We start from the raw sequence: 13,833 nt of genomic DNA on the forward strand, positions 1-13,833 counted from the left end.
GTCTCCGGCGGGTACGTTGCTGGAGCGGTGGTCTCGGGTGCGTATGTCTCGGGAGGGTAGGTCGACGGCGCGGTGGTCTCAGGCGAGTACGTCTCCGGCGGGTACGTTGCTGGAGCGGTGGTCTCGGGTGCGTATGTCTCGGGAGGGTAAGTCGACGGCGCGGTGGTCTCAGGCGAGTACGTCTCCGGCGGGTACGTTGCTGGAGCGGTGGTCTCGGGTGCGTATGTCTCGGGAGGGTAGGTCGACGGCGCGGTGGTCTCAGGCGAGTACGTCTCCGGCGGGTACGTTGCTGGAGCGGTGGTCTCGGGTGCGTATGTCTCGGGAGGGTAGGTCGACGGCGCGGTGGTCTCAGGCGAGTACGTCTCCGGCGGGTACGTTGCTGGAGCGGTGGTCTCGGGTGCGTATGTCTCGGGAGGGTAGGTCGACGGCGCGGTGGTCTCAGGCGAGTACGTCTCCGGCGGGTACGTTGCTGGAGCGGTGGTCTCGGGTGCGTATGTCTCGGGAGGGTAAGTCGACGGCGCGGTGGTCTCAGGCGAGTACGTCTCCGGCGGGTACGTTGCTGGAGCGGTGGTCTCTGGTGCGTATGTCTCGGGAGGGTATGTTGGGGGCTTGGTTGGCGGAGACTTTGTCGGAGGTGACTTAGTTGGTGGCGATTTAGTTGATGGCGTTTTCGTGTAGGAAGGCGATTTCGTGTAGTCCGTTCCCGGCTTCTTCGTCGATGGTGTGTCTGGAAAATCAGGACTCACTGTCACGTCCACACAGTCTAGAGACTCCTCTATCAACGCTAGTACGTCTGCGTACGAGATGCCCGTATCTGTTACTGTACCCGCACTTGGCTTCGCCGCTGGGAACCACAGGAAGTCCGGGTGGTTTTCCTTAGAATGACCGAGCCACTCGCCACCGATGATCGTGTAGTTCTCATCCAGCTCTAAGCAGTACTCGTAGTCCTCATACACCGTGTACGCTGCAATTCTTCCGGTGGTCGTGAGAGCGCCATCTTCAATCGACTCGACCGTCCACGTAAGGCGCGTCGTGCACTTAGCCAAATAGGTCGCTGCGTCATTGAACGGGTACGTAGCAGAGCCAAAATACTCGAGAGACAGCTTCGCTGCATCCACGATCTCTGTCTCCAAGAACTCGTATTTTTGTACGGGTTGGTTCCACACCTGCAAACCTGAGCTCACGTCGACAATGAAGGAGTGCTGCTGCTTGCCTAGGATGTTGGCCACGGCGACGTGAAAGAAGGCCGCGTTGATGTCTCGGCGCGCCTCGTCCTCGTAGCGTCCGTACTTGTCAACTTCCTCGGGGAAATCCGGGCCATTGAAGCGAGCGCCGGTGAAGACCACTTCGATTGCAGCTCCGTCGTAGAGCTGGGTGATGAGTGCCTTCATGTCCACGGAGTGAAAAGTCACGTTGTTCTTCTGGACGTCGCACTTGGGCTCGGCCTCGTACATGGCGGCGGCCGCCCACGCGTGACAGAGGCCATACCACGTCGGAATGCAGAAGCCGTTAGACGCTTCACCTCTGAGGCCGCACAAACTGCCGCCGTCGCAATCCGAGTCACTGGAGCAGGTAGAGCCCCCCGTGTACGACTCTGACAGCACACCGGTACTGAGCGAGATGCCGTTCATGAACGCGTTGACATCGATATCGAAGGCCTTAGCGTACTTCTCGGCGGGAGACGCCTCTCCGTCCTTCCAGACGGCGTTAATACCGTCCCTATACGTCGGCCAAAAGTCTCCGGACCACGGTGGCACGTCGTAGGCGGCGGTCGCGTACGAGTCCTTGAGTACGTTGAAGTTGCTCTCCATGGTTGTGCCGAAGAACGTCTCAAGACGGGCGACGTCCGACAGCTGAGCCTCCAGGTTGCGAACTGCGGCCTTGCCGTTCTGCTCCGTAAGCACCACGGGCTTGACGACCTTGCCGCGCAGGAGACCACCAAAGGCCGGGTGACTGTGCGTCAGCATCGCCGTCTCTCCGAGTGGGGTGACGCGACTTTCGTCGATTGCCTCGCCAAGGATCGCCGACGGGAGCAACGCGAGAGCAAGGAGCGAATACCCCTTCCAGGGTGGAGGCGACAGCATCGTGGATGGAGTGAAGTGTGTCGCAGGAGGAGCCAGTAGATGTGCGCTCGAGGCTGCGGATATCAAAGTGAGCAGGACGGATCAAGTGGCTGGACGTCAGACCAATGGTGGGTTGACATGAGCTTGCTCGTGGCGTGCGTGTGGAGGCAAACCCCGCTACCAGACCCGATCGGACAGCAAAACCTTTTTCGTAGGATCTTGCGTGGCTTTACAGTAATCGTGCCGGTGCCGTACGACGGCACAATTACACCGAAATCGAAGCGTCAAATGGAATCGTGACGTCACCGTATCCCCAACTAGCGAGACGCGAACTAACGGCTGAGGCAGACCCCAGACGTCACTGTATCCTGTTGAGCTAGCCCCGCCTAGCTAACGGGGCTCTATAGGCGCGACCGGCTCAGGTGTTGAGTCTGGTGGAGGTCAGCAAATCTTGGATACGGATCAAGTTGAAGTTAACGATTTGACGATTTAGCTGACAAACGATCACTGCCCATTCCCAACCTGACTTACTGTACAGTACATGTACTTCGAAGTAGCACCAAATGGCTTGACAAAGGACAACCCTCCGCGCCTGATACTGCTAAGCCCCATGCCGATCGGCGAATATCTTGCTCTCGTCCTCGGCTGCTCCGTGATCGAACTCCTTTTAAGCAACTCGATTGTCTTGGCAACACTGCTATTAATAAACTTGGGGACGCTGCTTGTCGAGTTGTGGTGGGGAAGTGATCAAGCCGGTTGCGAAGCCACGAAGCCTCTAATATCATCAACTTCAATTGGTGGCGCTGGTAGGGTGGGTGGCCTGACGGTCGCGCATAATACTGGGCCGGTAGGCATAGAAATGCGGTCTGTTGCGATGGCGTATAACGCCGCCATCTCGAGCGGCAACCCTGCAAAATTTGCTCCAAAGTTGCCAGTCTTTCTTTATTAAGCGGTTGCATCTATTATCCGTGTGCTTCAAGAATGATTATCATTACGCTTCCTCGGGTCAGTACTTCACTTTTTTCACTGTTAATATATTTTTCGCACTCAGATCACCTTAAGTCGAGTGTGAAATGTGAATCTACAATATCTCTAATAATTAAAGCTGCCCCACAACGTCCTACAACATATGCAACACGAAATAATCCATGTGCGCTGGTAGGACTGGACTAAGACAGTTTACCCACAGCAACAGGGTGTACCATAGGATAAAACCGTAGGCAGCGTTCACGAACACAAATAATCTGACTACGATACTTTCCTCGAATGAAATGCGAGACTCGTTGGGAGGATCGATAGACAAACTCATTTGCAAACTTACACTTCACCCTGGAGCATCCCGGAACTTGATACGATGGTGACGATCTCCCGGTCTTTCGTAATTGCTGTTGCCAGTGCCATGGCATTTGCCGCTGTAACTCAAGCCTCGCCGCTTCAATACGACCCGTACACACCAGTGAATACTTCTGTCCCCTTGAATCCGTCGCATCCGGCGTATGGTGCTCAAACAAAGGACAGCATCGAGCCAATCGTGCCTAAAGACCCAAACGAGTCCATGGCCGAGTCGATGACACTACAGAGCTTCGTTTACCGCAAGCTGCACACGATGGAGGACTCAACAAACTCCGACCTCCAGGATCTCGAGCTGTACTTCGGGTCCAAGATGGAAGTCAACTTCCAGGCGCTCAAGCAGCAATACCTGTCGGGTCAAGCACCAATGACACCGTGGGCTAGTAGCTACTGGCCAACCTACCAAGACAGTATCAACCACGTCTGGAAGACTGGCGAGGCCAGCGCTTCCGAGAAATACGCCAAGGCGTACGCCATGAACGTCACCGACTTCAAGGACAAGATATCGGCAAGGAGCGGTATCGATTCGCGTAAACGTAGACCTGTGTGCACAACCAGCTCGGACTGTACGAGCCGTAAGGATGGCAGCGTGTGTGCCAAGCGGGACGGTATGTCCTCAGGCTACTGTATCCCAGCGTGGCTCGGTATCTGCCACGCGTGGGCTCCCGCGGCTATCCTTGAGCCAGAACCTCAGTGCGACGTGACCAAGAACGGCGTCACGTTTCACGTCATGGACATCAAGGGCCTTCTCACTTCTCTATACGATGGAGCCTCCATCAAGACGGTGTTTACTGGTGCTCGCTTTAACGGCTCAGACTCACCGGCGAACAAAGATCAGTACGGAAGATTTACCGACGCTTCCCGTCGTGACTTGGGCGCTGGTTTCTTCCACATCGCTATCACCAACATCATGGCGAAACACAATCAACCTTTCGTCGTGGATGTGACTTCAGGTGCGGAGGTATGGAACCAGCCCGTGCGCTCATTTAAGGTCCAAAATATGGACCTGGTGGACACCCACGTGGCCTCGATGCGCTACTTTGGCGTGCCCAGCTATCCGTTCAGCGACAAGATGGTGCATTTAGCGTACGTGAAGACCTCGTTCAGCTGGGTCGTCGAGTCATATAAAGACGGCCCGCTCGTGTATTCGGTCCAGATTGATTCGTACACGACATTCAAAGACTACGAGTATTTGCGGAGCTGGATGCCGACTACAACATCATCGGAGGCGAATGGTTTAATGAGGACCACCCCGATTTTTTGTGTTTTCCGACGGCCAAACCCGACACAATTACCGTCGCCAGCACTGGTTTAAGCTATGCCAACGTCCAAGAACTGCTCAAAATGTCGCTATCGTGCAATGTGTAGGAAGATACAATTCCATACCAAATTTGTATACTTGTACCAAAATTTATCAAAAAGCGTGTGTTCTTTTAAATCTTATCCCGACGAAAAGTCACAATTGTACGCCTGGAGCCTATTTCTCGTTCTCATCATGCCGGAGCCTCTTCACGTGACCATCATCCGCGTGTGTGCGTCGCTGGCTGCCTGTATGCTGTTTGCGAGTCTGCTGCCGGACATTCGCGTCGTGCACCAGCAGAAAAGCACAGCCAGCATGCCCAGCTCCCTCCCGGTGCTGTCCATGGTGGCGAACTGTGTTGCATGGGGACTCTACGGCCTCCTCATCGGAGACTATTTCCCTCTCGTGGCCACAAACATCGTCGGTGTGGTCTTTTCGCTCTTTTATCTCGTCGTGTACTACTATCATGAGGCCAGCAAAAGGAGATTACTACTCGAGATTCTTGCAACAACACTGGTACTTGTGGGACTGGTACTGTACCCATTCCTTGCGGCGTCCGAAGGAGTAGAAGAGGACACAATCCACAATATTGTGGGGTTTGTGACTGTAGCCATCTCTGCTGTCATGTTCGGATCGCCGCTGGTGCTAGTAAAGAGAGTGATTCAAGAACGCAATACGGAGCTACTACCATTCACTATGATCGTCGCTGGCGCAGTGAATTGTACGTTGTGGCTCGCCTATGGGTTGCTATTGGAAAACTCGTTCGTTATTGTACCGAACGCGGCGAACCTGTTTCTGGGCGTCGTACAACTCGGACTATTCTGCTGCTTCCCACGTGGCAAAACGTACGACACAGTGGAATCCACCACTCCTCGTTCCAAGCTCAACAACGCCGTTAAGAAAGATAAAATAAGCTCGATAGACATTTTAAAGGAGGACAAAGTAGAGAGCAGCTCCACGGTAGTCGACACTGAAGACGAGCCGAGTAGTGTGGACGAAGAGATGGAATCAAATGACGGTACTGCTCAAAAACCTGTCGAGGTGGAGACCAAGATCGACGTGGTGTGAAATATTGGTGATGGGCCCCTCGCTAGCCTTGAACTGTACACAAATTAAAAGACTTGATATATGTAGCTCCAATTTGTTTTTCAATAAAAACAACTGTTAAATAAAATAATTAGCGTTTTTCTTCAGTCTGTGTCCCTATTTCGGGAATGCTTATCGACATGCAGCGGCCGAAGGAACGTAGCGACAACCCCATCGTGTTCTTTGACGTATCGATTGGCGAAAAGAATGTTGGCCGACTGCTTATCGAGGTAGCCTTCTTCAAGGATTTATTATCGTTTACACATGGTATGTTTAACTTATCATCTTTGTGCGTACCGTAGTTGCGGGCTGACATCGTTCCCCGTACTGCAGAAAACTTTCGACGACTGTGTACGGGTGAGACGAGAGAAAATTTGACTGGGCGGCGCCGCCACTACGCACGCTGGTATGCTCGGTTCTTAACTTTTATGCTAAATATGTGGCATAACACCTTTCTTCCCGTATTTTTATATTCAGTCCATTCCACCGTGTTGTCAAGGACAAATTCTGCCAGTCAGGAGACTATGCTGTACGTCGATCCTGCAACAAAGACATTATTTTATCAGTAATTCACGTTTCCTTTCGCTAGAACCACGATGGTTCAGGTGGTGAGTGCACATTTGGTCACAGCCCTCGAGCGATGGACTCGTCGTTTAGGGACGACAAACCTGTCGACACGACCTTGCCAACATTGACATTTGAGGATGAGAACTTCATCTTACGGCACACTGGTGCCGGTGTACTGTCCATGGCCAACTCGGGTCCGGATTCCAACACTTGCCAATTCTACCTTCACTTTGGCCCGGTAAGAGAAGCTGTTTAAAACATGTATCATGTGAACTATCTACTTATGCTTTAGTACGAATACAAAGCAACCCAGCTTCGATGGCAAACACGTGGTTTTCGGGTATCTTGTGGACGCTGAGAGCTATAATGTGCTTGAGCAAATAAACTCAGTAGCAACGGCCAGAGGTGACCCCAAAGAGCTCGTCAAGATATCTCGATCAGGACAGCTCTTCCCTGCCTGAGCTGACATCAATCATGACCAAGTAGATCAATGGCATCCTCTACATAATGCCATAATTTGACATTGCTACTCGCTTTCTTCTCAGTTAAGGAGTGACTACTGTAGTGCACGACTTGAAGACAAAGGAGACGCTGTGCTGTTCCTTCGACTTTGGTGTCTCAGAAGATGAGCTGAATAAATATACTAAACGCCACGGACCGATTGTGAATCCGGTGTTTGGCAAGGTGCACGGCTATTGGATTAACAATGACTACTTCACCCCGTATCGGAACGTCGTGCCGGGTTGCCGCGAATGAGCGCCTGAAATTGCAAGGCTACTGGGACATTGGGTCGACTGGTTCGGGGTTAGGAAACGTGGTACTGTCTTTTGTTCATTTTCGATTAGCGTACTGGAACACCCTTAACTGAGAGAACTCCTGATGTCACGTACACTCCTCGTCACGCCCGCAGAAACCCGGGAGGTATTGAGTTATGGCAATAGTGTCAAGTACCGTATGCTCCGTCGTTCGTCGTGGAAATCGACTTTTTGTCTGAAGAGGAGTCTCTTTTCATGGCATTGGATCCAAAAATGCGAACCCAGTTCTTCCGTCATGGTGTCCAACTGGGTTGTCTGATCGATCCACACCTTGCATACTGCAGAATGTATGAGTACAAATTTGACGGAGGTGGGAGCGTGTATCGAGTGAGCAATGACGAGTGGAGAGACCTCGATGGTGGTGACGTGCTACCAGGGTTCCACGTTGAAAAGTCGGATTTGAAGATGGCCCTCAATTCAGACGCCGACGTTTCGCCAGATGAAGACGAGATCGAGATCATCTGTCCGTGTCGAGGGTGTGGTGAGCGTCTCTTATCTCTTCCAAAATGCAGTAGCCACCTTGAACAACACTGAGCTGAACGCGAGAGACAAAAGTATCTTGCCAAGCGTGCTACACTCAAATATCATTGAGTGCGAGAGCAGACCATAGTCTACATCCTCATCTTGTATTCAGTGCGCGCACTGTGCGCGACAACATCGAGGAAGTTTATTTTTTACCTTAATCTCCTGAATGGGCCATACAGCGTAGTATTATAGTACTACTACAAGCTGTAGTAGTAGAATTAAGTAGTACAATGATACTACTGTACAATGGTACTACTACTAGTAGTTACGCTGTCGCACCAACCTTCTGCATAGAAACAACGAGCACAAGCTAGCCTTTAAATTGACGCGACGCAGCATTAAATACCAGTAAACAAGTTATAGTGAACGAAAAGTGACTCCTTTATCATTCTCGCTCTTAGAAAGTTCTCCTCTCAATGCCAGATAAGACACACAGAGTTCGAACGTGCCAGTGCGCGACTCCATTTCTAGCGTCACAGCGAGCCTAGCACGCTCTCCTTCCAACTACTCAAATGTCCAATTTGGACACTTAGTTGTTGGCCTTCTTCTCCTTGAGCTCACGCTCCTCCAGGATGTTGAGCTTGATGCCCTTGCCCTTGGGCAGCGACACCCACGGACGAGCCTCCTTGCCGACGGCGAACACGTTGCCCAGACGGGTAGCGAAGTCGTTGCCAGCCGAGTCCTTGACGTGGGCAATGTTGAACGAGCCTTGGTGTCTGAAGTAACAGCAATCAGCAATAAGTCAGTACTTTTGTGTCACACCAATAATGACCGGAGGTGTCGGCCACGCTATAAATAAAAGTGTCCCATGATGATGTAAACCACCACACCCAGCTCGCTATGAGTCCAGAAGGTGTGTTCCTACCTCTCAACGTTGTGCAGGATGCCGACACGGCCAGAGTTTCGTCCGCGAGTGATGGTCACCAGGTTGCCGACCTCGAACTTGATGTGGTCCACGACCTTGCCAGTCTCCAGGTCAATCTTGACAGTGTCGCCGACCTTGATGAGCGGGTCCGGGTAGCGGATGGTACGGCCGTCGTTGGTGGCAATGTACGGGATGGCCTTCTTGGTGTACTCCTGACGGATGACCTTGGCGAGCTTAAACTTCTTCTCCTCGTCCGAGATGCGGTGCAGCACGAAGCGGCCCTTGGTGTCGTACATCAGACGGAACTGGTCGCCAGTCTTGGGCAGCTCCACGACGTCCATGAAGCCAGCGGGGAAGTCCGGGTCCACACGGACCTTGCCGTCCACCTTGACGCTCTTCTGCATGCAGATCATGGTGACCTCCTGCTTGGTCAGAGCGTATTTAAGGCGGTTACGCAGAATGATGATGAGCGGCAGGCACTCGCGCAGCTTGTGCGGGCCCGACGACGGGCGGGGTGCCCAGATGCCGTCAAGCTTGCCCAGCATCCAGTGCTTGGGCGCGCTCATGCGCTTCAGGTGCTTACGGGGTCCACGGGGCATCTTGACTACTTGATTGAGACGAAAAGGAGAACTAATGGCGCCGTCATGGTGGCGGCACTTGTTGCCTCGCAAATAGTTGGTTGGCTGGGGATTACAAGGGTTAATGTGCACCACGGGAAAAATGCCGCATATGGGGATTTGTAAAGGAAAGATTTTTATGAAGGAATTTGTAAGAGGTGAATTGGTGGGCACTTCATTCCGGACAGTGTGGTGAGACGATCACAAATAATTTAATGTTTTTATAGTTAAGCGCTTCATAATCTCGTACCTCTTCAATGCGGAACAGCAACAACTATCATGAGTTCTCTTTGTGCAGCGTGCTACCGCCGTGACATCAATGCCGTGCAAAAGTTTGGAGTCACTGGAGCAAGAGCTTCCTGCGGTTACCAAGCTCTCATAGCTGTCAGAAGAAACTTTTCTAGCGGTAATACGACGGGCAAAGGCTTCTGTTTACAAGCTCAGCCGACGCCACACTTTTCGCAAATGAGTCATTACCATTGAAGCCAGAGCATTACAGATTCACACTGCAAATACTTTGCCGTACTACGGTTTCTCAAATTTACACTACTGCGCGCGCCAAGAGAGCCGTTCATTCCCTCTCCAGCGAGCGAAAGCTGTTAAGTACCTGTACCGGATTCAAGTCCCATGTCGAGACTGGAATATGAACAAGCGCTGAGCTTGCAATGCCGGACTTGGTCGACGCCAGCAGTGCTCGGCGCAATCTAGCGCATAGATAGGCTGAAGTATGGCTACATGTACAGTAGGTATCAGCAAGAGGCGGCTCACTTCTCAAAAAAAATCCGAATCGTTGCTACAGCTCCGCCGCGTTCCTCATCGCTCTGTAGTTAAAGCACTCCGCCCATGTCGTCGGCTCCGGATGCTGCAGCGGCTCAGCTTGCCGCATCTGTGGGCGGTCCTTGGGGCGACTTTGTGTCTCGATCCGACGCGTCCATGGCCAAATTACTGCAAGAGTCGCTGCCCAAGACCAAAGCCACACGCGCGAGCTGGTTGGCCAATCACCAGGAATTGGACGACGACGATCGAGTGGATCGAGTCCAATTTGTGGATCTGTATACGAGTTTTGTACTGCTCTTACTGCTGCCAATCGCACTAGTCGCCTACGTGGTTGTCGGACTCGGCGCGATGCCAGCACTTCTGATACTGCAGATCTACAAGACTACAGCTCTAAAAAGACCTGCAAAGAGTATTGAAAGAACACTGGGCTTTCACCTATTAGCGCTCTTATTAGGGATCGAAGCACTCCCGTGTCTTGTATTTGTGCTGGTCTACTGGCTCGGAGCCTTTACGATCATTTTCCTCTTCAGTCTGCTCTATTCATTGGCGTCGCTGAAGATTTTACTGCTAAGAGATAATCTGGCGCTTACACAGAGCTGCAGTCGGTGGCCCAAGTGGAGCTGGAACGATACAGTGTGTGCACTGCTAGGGACCATGGACAGACAAGGGTTCGTCAAGTTTGCACTCAAGTTCCCGTCTGCACTGGTGATCGCGCCACTATTGAAGTATTTATTCGGATGCAACCCACTTCTCTATCGACTCGCGATCCGACAGCGATGTCTGTGGACGTCTCCGCTGGATTTCAACGGTAAGTGTTGAATTCTACGCTTCACGTGGAATCTAACGTTTGTTTTGAAACTAACGTTATGTAGACCAGAAGGCAGTGGCTGCCGTCGTTCAAGCTGCATCATGGACACTCGTTAATCTAACAGACTTGTTGCCGCAACAAGTCAGTCAACCGCCTCGAAAAGATGACCGAATTGTCAGTGGCCACATTCCTTTTCCAGCTCCGGATCGTGTTAGCGGGACAGTAATTGGCGTACTTACCACGAACTCGCTCGTGACGCTCGTCAACGCAGACCACAATGTGAACGGCAGCATTTTCCACAGCATGACAGCGAAGCGCAGTATCTACAACGTGCTGCTGTTCGTCTGGAATCCGTGTCACTATCTAACCGGATACATCGAGATCAACCTGCAGCACGAAGGCGGCATCGAACAAGCCAGTACGAGTTTTTAAAACAGTTTTATTTGCTACGTGTGTTTTATTAACCTGTGTATTGCAGTGTGGTGTCTTGTAGGGGACAATTACCTTGGACACGTGCTGTTTGAGCGCACGGATGCCCTTTTCTGGCACTACGACCCTATCAAACGCGGCCAAACGCAGCCCTGTAGTCTTCGGTTCATTCGCGGTTCTATTGCGTCGACAACGTCAGCAGACTCGGCGACTTTAGACCGGGACAATAACGATGATAGACGTCCTGTTACCGACATTGAAGCTAGTCGAGACAGCTACGGGACGAGAGAAGGTATTGGGAGCTTTGAAAGCGCTTTGAGCCATGGAAGTATTGGCTCCGAGCAGGAGGAAGACGTGAACGATTGTAGTCATCGCGTTAACATTGGTATTTCTAGTAGCTTCAAGTCGTCCCAAGAGATTGTAAATATCTCAGAGGAGAGAAGTACCATGGACTCCGTGGCGATGTTGCAGTCGGATTTCAGCTCTACCTCGCAGTCAGACTTTACTGTCTCGGACCAGCGCCCGGAACGGTTTTATATTATGTAATTTTTAAACAAATACCCTTGTACATGTACAAATACAAAGAAAAAAAACACTGTTTGACAAATAAAAAATAAAAAAAAATGTTTTTTATACGCTATAAGAATCGAAACGTGAAATCGACACCTTTGGCAGCAGATTAGTACACAGTAAGACAAAACGATTGGTATTAACGTACCGAAATGTACAAGTCGAAAGCAAAGCGTGATGAGCATCCAGAACATGAGTTTGCCCTGAACAAGCGGCATTTGTGTCTCCAACACGAATGCGAGTTGATAAACCGCTCGCATCCCGCAGTTTTTTTGAATCAGCATCACCAGTAGAGCAAGCGATACAACTTGTAGCAACGCAAACACGAACACGGGGAGCACCGTTGCACCAACGTTGTCGAGGGTTATTCCCACCAACTCGAAGTGATAGCGTGCGCTCGGTAGGTGCACGATAACGAGAATGTAGACGATGTAAAAGAACGGGATAACAGCCTCTAGATACGACGCAATCACCAGGCATTCCATCGTGAAAAGTGTTTCCAACGTATCTTTTAGGTAAAGATAGCTATCAGTACAGGGAACACGTTCCACGCACTCTATGGGTCGAGTTTCGCTCTTTGGTATACGACTGGCGACGTCCGGATGGATGGTGCCGTTCCGACCTTGAAACAAATTGGCGTGTGGCTTGAGTAGATTCGAGAAGCTGTTGCGAGGTAAAATTTCATCTTTATTGGGGCCTGGCTGATTAATCCCGGTTCTTAGCTTTGAAGACGTTTCCACGGGTGCTTTATCCAGTAAAACCATTAGACTTTCGTCTGCCGCATCCAACTTGTATGGGAGACAGGAGTAAATGCGAATTCCACTTCGAGATTGCTGCTTGAATTTCTGAACATCTCGGCACAATAAACAAAGAGCTTCCAACATATTACCCTTCTCTTGAAAGCCTGGAACACCGTGTCGAAGTCGCTCTACCGCAGACACTGTACAGTGATGAATCCCGTACAACATAATCAGTGTTAGAGAAAGATCGACGACCATGATGACGGTGATGGTGAAGAGGGACGACGCACGCTGCATACATGTAGCCATGTAGATCGAATTGAACAAGTCCACTGTAAAGATCACTGTCTCTGGAGTTATATCTTCCATGTGCGCGGTCCGCCGTCGCATTATATTTTTTAATCCGATCTTCATCACGGGAAGAAGAAGAATTACGAAAAGTTGGAAGTGAGTTCCGTGTGCAGCGTGGAATAGCGCCTCGTAGGCAGGATAGATGAAAATCAGCAGACATTTAGCGTTGACAAAGTGCAAATATCTCGTCAATTGACCGCGATGAGCCATAATTTGATGAATTATCCGCGTGCCGATGATCACTCGAAAGGCGATTAGCAATACCACGCTGAGTACTGGAAACATCGCCAGCAGGAAAAATGGAACTGGGAAAGGAAGATGGGCACATACGGCCATGGAACCAGCGACAACACTGACCGAAGAGACGAAAGATAACAGCACCAAACGCATGGCCGGGACCTTTACGCCATCAATGAAGTATGTCGCTTGAACAGTGAGCGTGGGGATGCCGACAAAGACCAGTATCGATGTTCGGACCCAAAAGCCGTAGTTGGAACTCCATCCATCGCTTGGGTCTTGTAACGGTACCAACTCCTGACCGAGTACGAGTGTAACCATGGGAAGTGGAGTGATTAAACATACGAGAAGAGCGTGCAATGGAGGTGTTATTCTGGTGTATGTCTCCAAGGCTAGCATTCGGTGGATGGAGTAAGTGCCACCGTAGTAGCTCACCTGAAGTCGTTATCACGCATGGAGAAGCTTAAACCCCCAAGAAGAAACGAGTGATTGCATTTGACGCTGCGCGCGACCGTATTTTTGGTACTTTGGCCACAAACAACTTCACTCCATATCTATTCCTGGCATTTTGGCATTCGGCTTCAATTTCTAATAGCTCCGACCTGAAAAGCCGGGCGCACCATCTTTTTGCACAACAATTTCTGCAAGCTTTGATACTGTAGTCGAAGCGCTACAACTTCACGCATACATAAATGTAGCTCATTAGTGTTATTAATATGCAACAGTTTCGCTT

The 13,833-nt window shown here is 51.0% G+C and overlaps 6 protein-coding genes across 6 annotated transcripts; 3 read left to right on the forward strand and 3 right to left on the reverse strand.

The window, feature by feature from the left end:
* Positions 1-78: 78 nt before the first annotated feature.
* PITG_13497 (elicitor-like transglutaminase, putative) lies at positions 79-2,084 on the reverse strand (the record flags this gene model as incomplete). Its single annotated transcript, XM_002899671.1, has 4 exons — positions 79-109; positions 196-763; positions 827-1,037; positions 1,185-2,084. The coding sequence occupies 4 exons, from the start codon at positions 2,082-2,084 to the stop codon at positions 79-81; spliced, it is 1,710 nt and encodes a 569-aa protein (XP_002899717.1).
* Positions 2,085-3,630: 1,546 nt separating this feature from the next.
* Positions 3,631-4,781, forward strand: PITG_13498 (glycoprotein elicitor-like protein; the record flags this gene model as incomplete). Its single annotated transcript, XM_002899672.1, has 4 exons — positions 3,631-3,881; positions 3,954-4,554; positions 4,614-4,675; positions 4,730-4,781. 4 exons carry the CDS (start codon positions 3,631-3,633, stop codon positions 4,779-4,781), a joined length of 966 nt encoding a protein of 321 aa, XP_002899718.1.
* Positions 4,782-4,908: 127 nt separating this feature from the next.
* PITG_13499 (MtN3-like protein) lies at positions 4,909-5,687 on the forward strand (the record flags this gene model as incomplete). Its single annotated transcript, XM_002899673.1, has 2 exons — positions 4,909-5,607; positions 5,667-5,687. The coding sequence occupies 2 exons, from the start codon at positions 4,909-4,911 to the stop codon at positions 5,685-5,687; spliced, it is 720 nt and encodes a 239-aa protein (XP_002899719.1).
* A 2,376-nt stretch (positions 5,688-8,063) lies between these two features.
* PITG_13500 (40S ribosomal protein S4) lies at positions 8,064-9,192 on the reverse strand (the record flags this gene model as incomplete). Its single annotated transcript, XM_002899674.1, has 2 exons — positions 8,064-8,422; positions 8,572-9,192. The coding sequence occupies 2 exons, from the start codon at positions 9,168-9,170 to the stop codon at positions 8,236-8,238; spliced, it is 786 nt and encodes a 261-aa protein (XP_002899720.1).
* A 929-nt stretch (positions 9,193-10,121) lies between these two features.
* Positions 10,122-11,748, forward strand: PITG_13501 (uncharacterized protein; the record flags this gene model as incomplete). Its single annotated transcript, XM_002899675.1, has 3 exons — positions 10,122-10,773; positions 10,838-11,191; positions 11,252-11,748. The coding sequence occupies 3 exons, from the start codon at positions 10,122-10,124 to the stop codon at positions 11,746-11,748; spliced, it is 1,503 nt and encodes a 500-aa protein (XP_002899721.1).
* Positions 11,749-12,748: 1,000 nt separating this feature from the next.
* PITG_13502 (uncharacterized protein) lies at positions 12,749-13,421 on the reverse strand (the record flags this gene model as incomplete). Its single annotated transcript, XM_002899676.1, has 2 exons — positions 12,749-12,844; positions 12,930-13,421. The coding sequence occupies 2 exons, from the start codon at positions 13,419-13,421 to the stop codon at positions 12,749-12,751; spliced, it is 588 nt and encodes a 195-aa protein (XP_002899722.1).
* Positions 13,422-13,833: the final 412 nt, after the last annotated feature.

Source organism: Phytophthora infestans, genomic scaffold (assembly GCF_000142945.1).
Source record: "Phytophthora infestans T30-4 supercont1.29 genomic scaffold, whole genome shotgun sequence".
In the NCBI taxonomy this organism is placed as follows: Eukaryota; Oomycota; class Peronosporomycetes; order Peronosporales; family Peronosporaceae; genus Phytophthora; species Phytophthora infestans.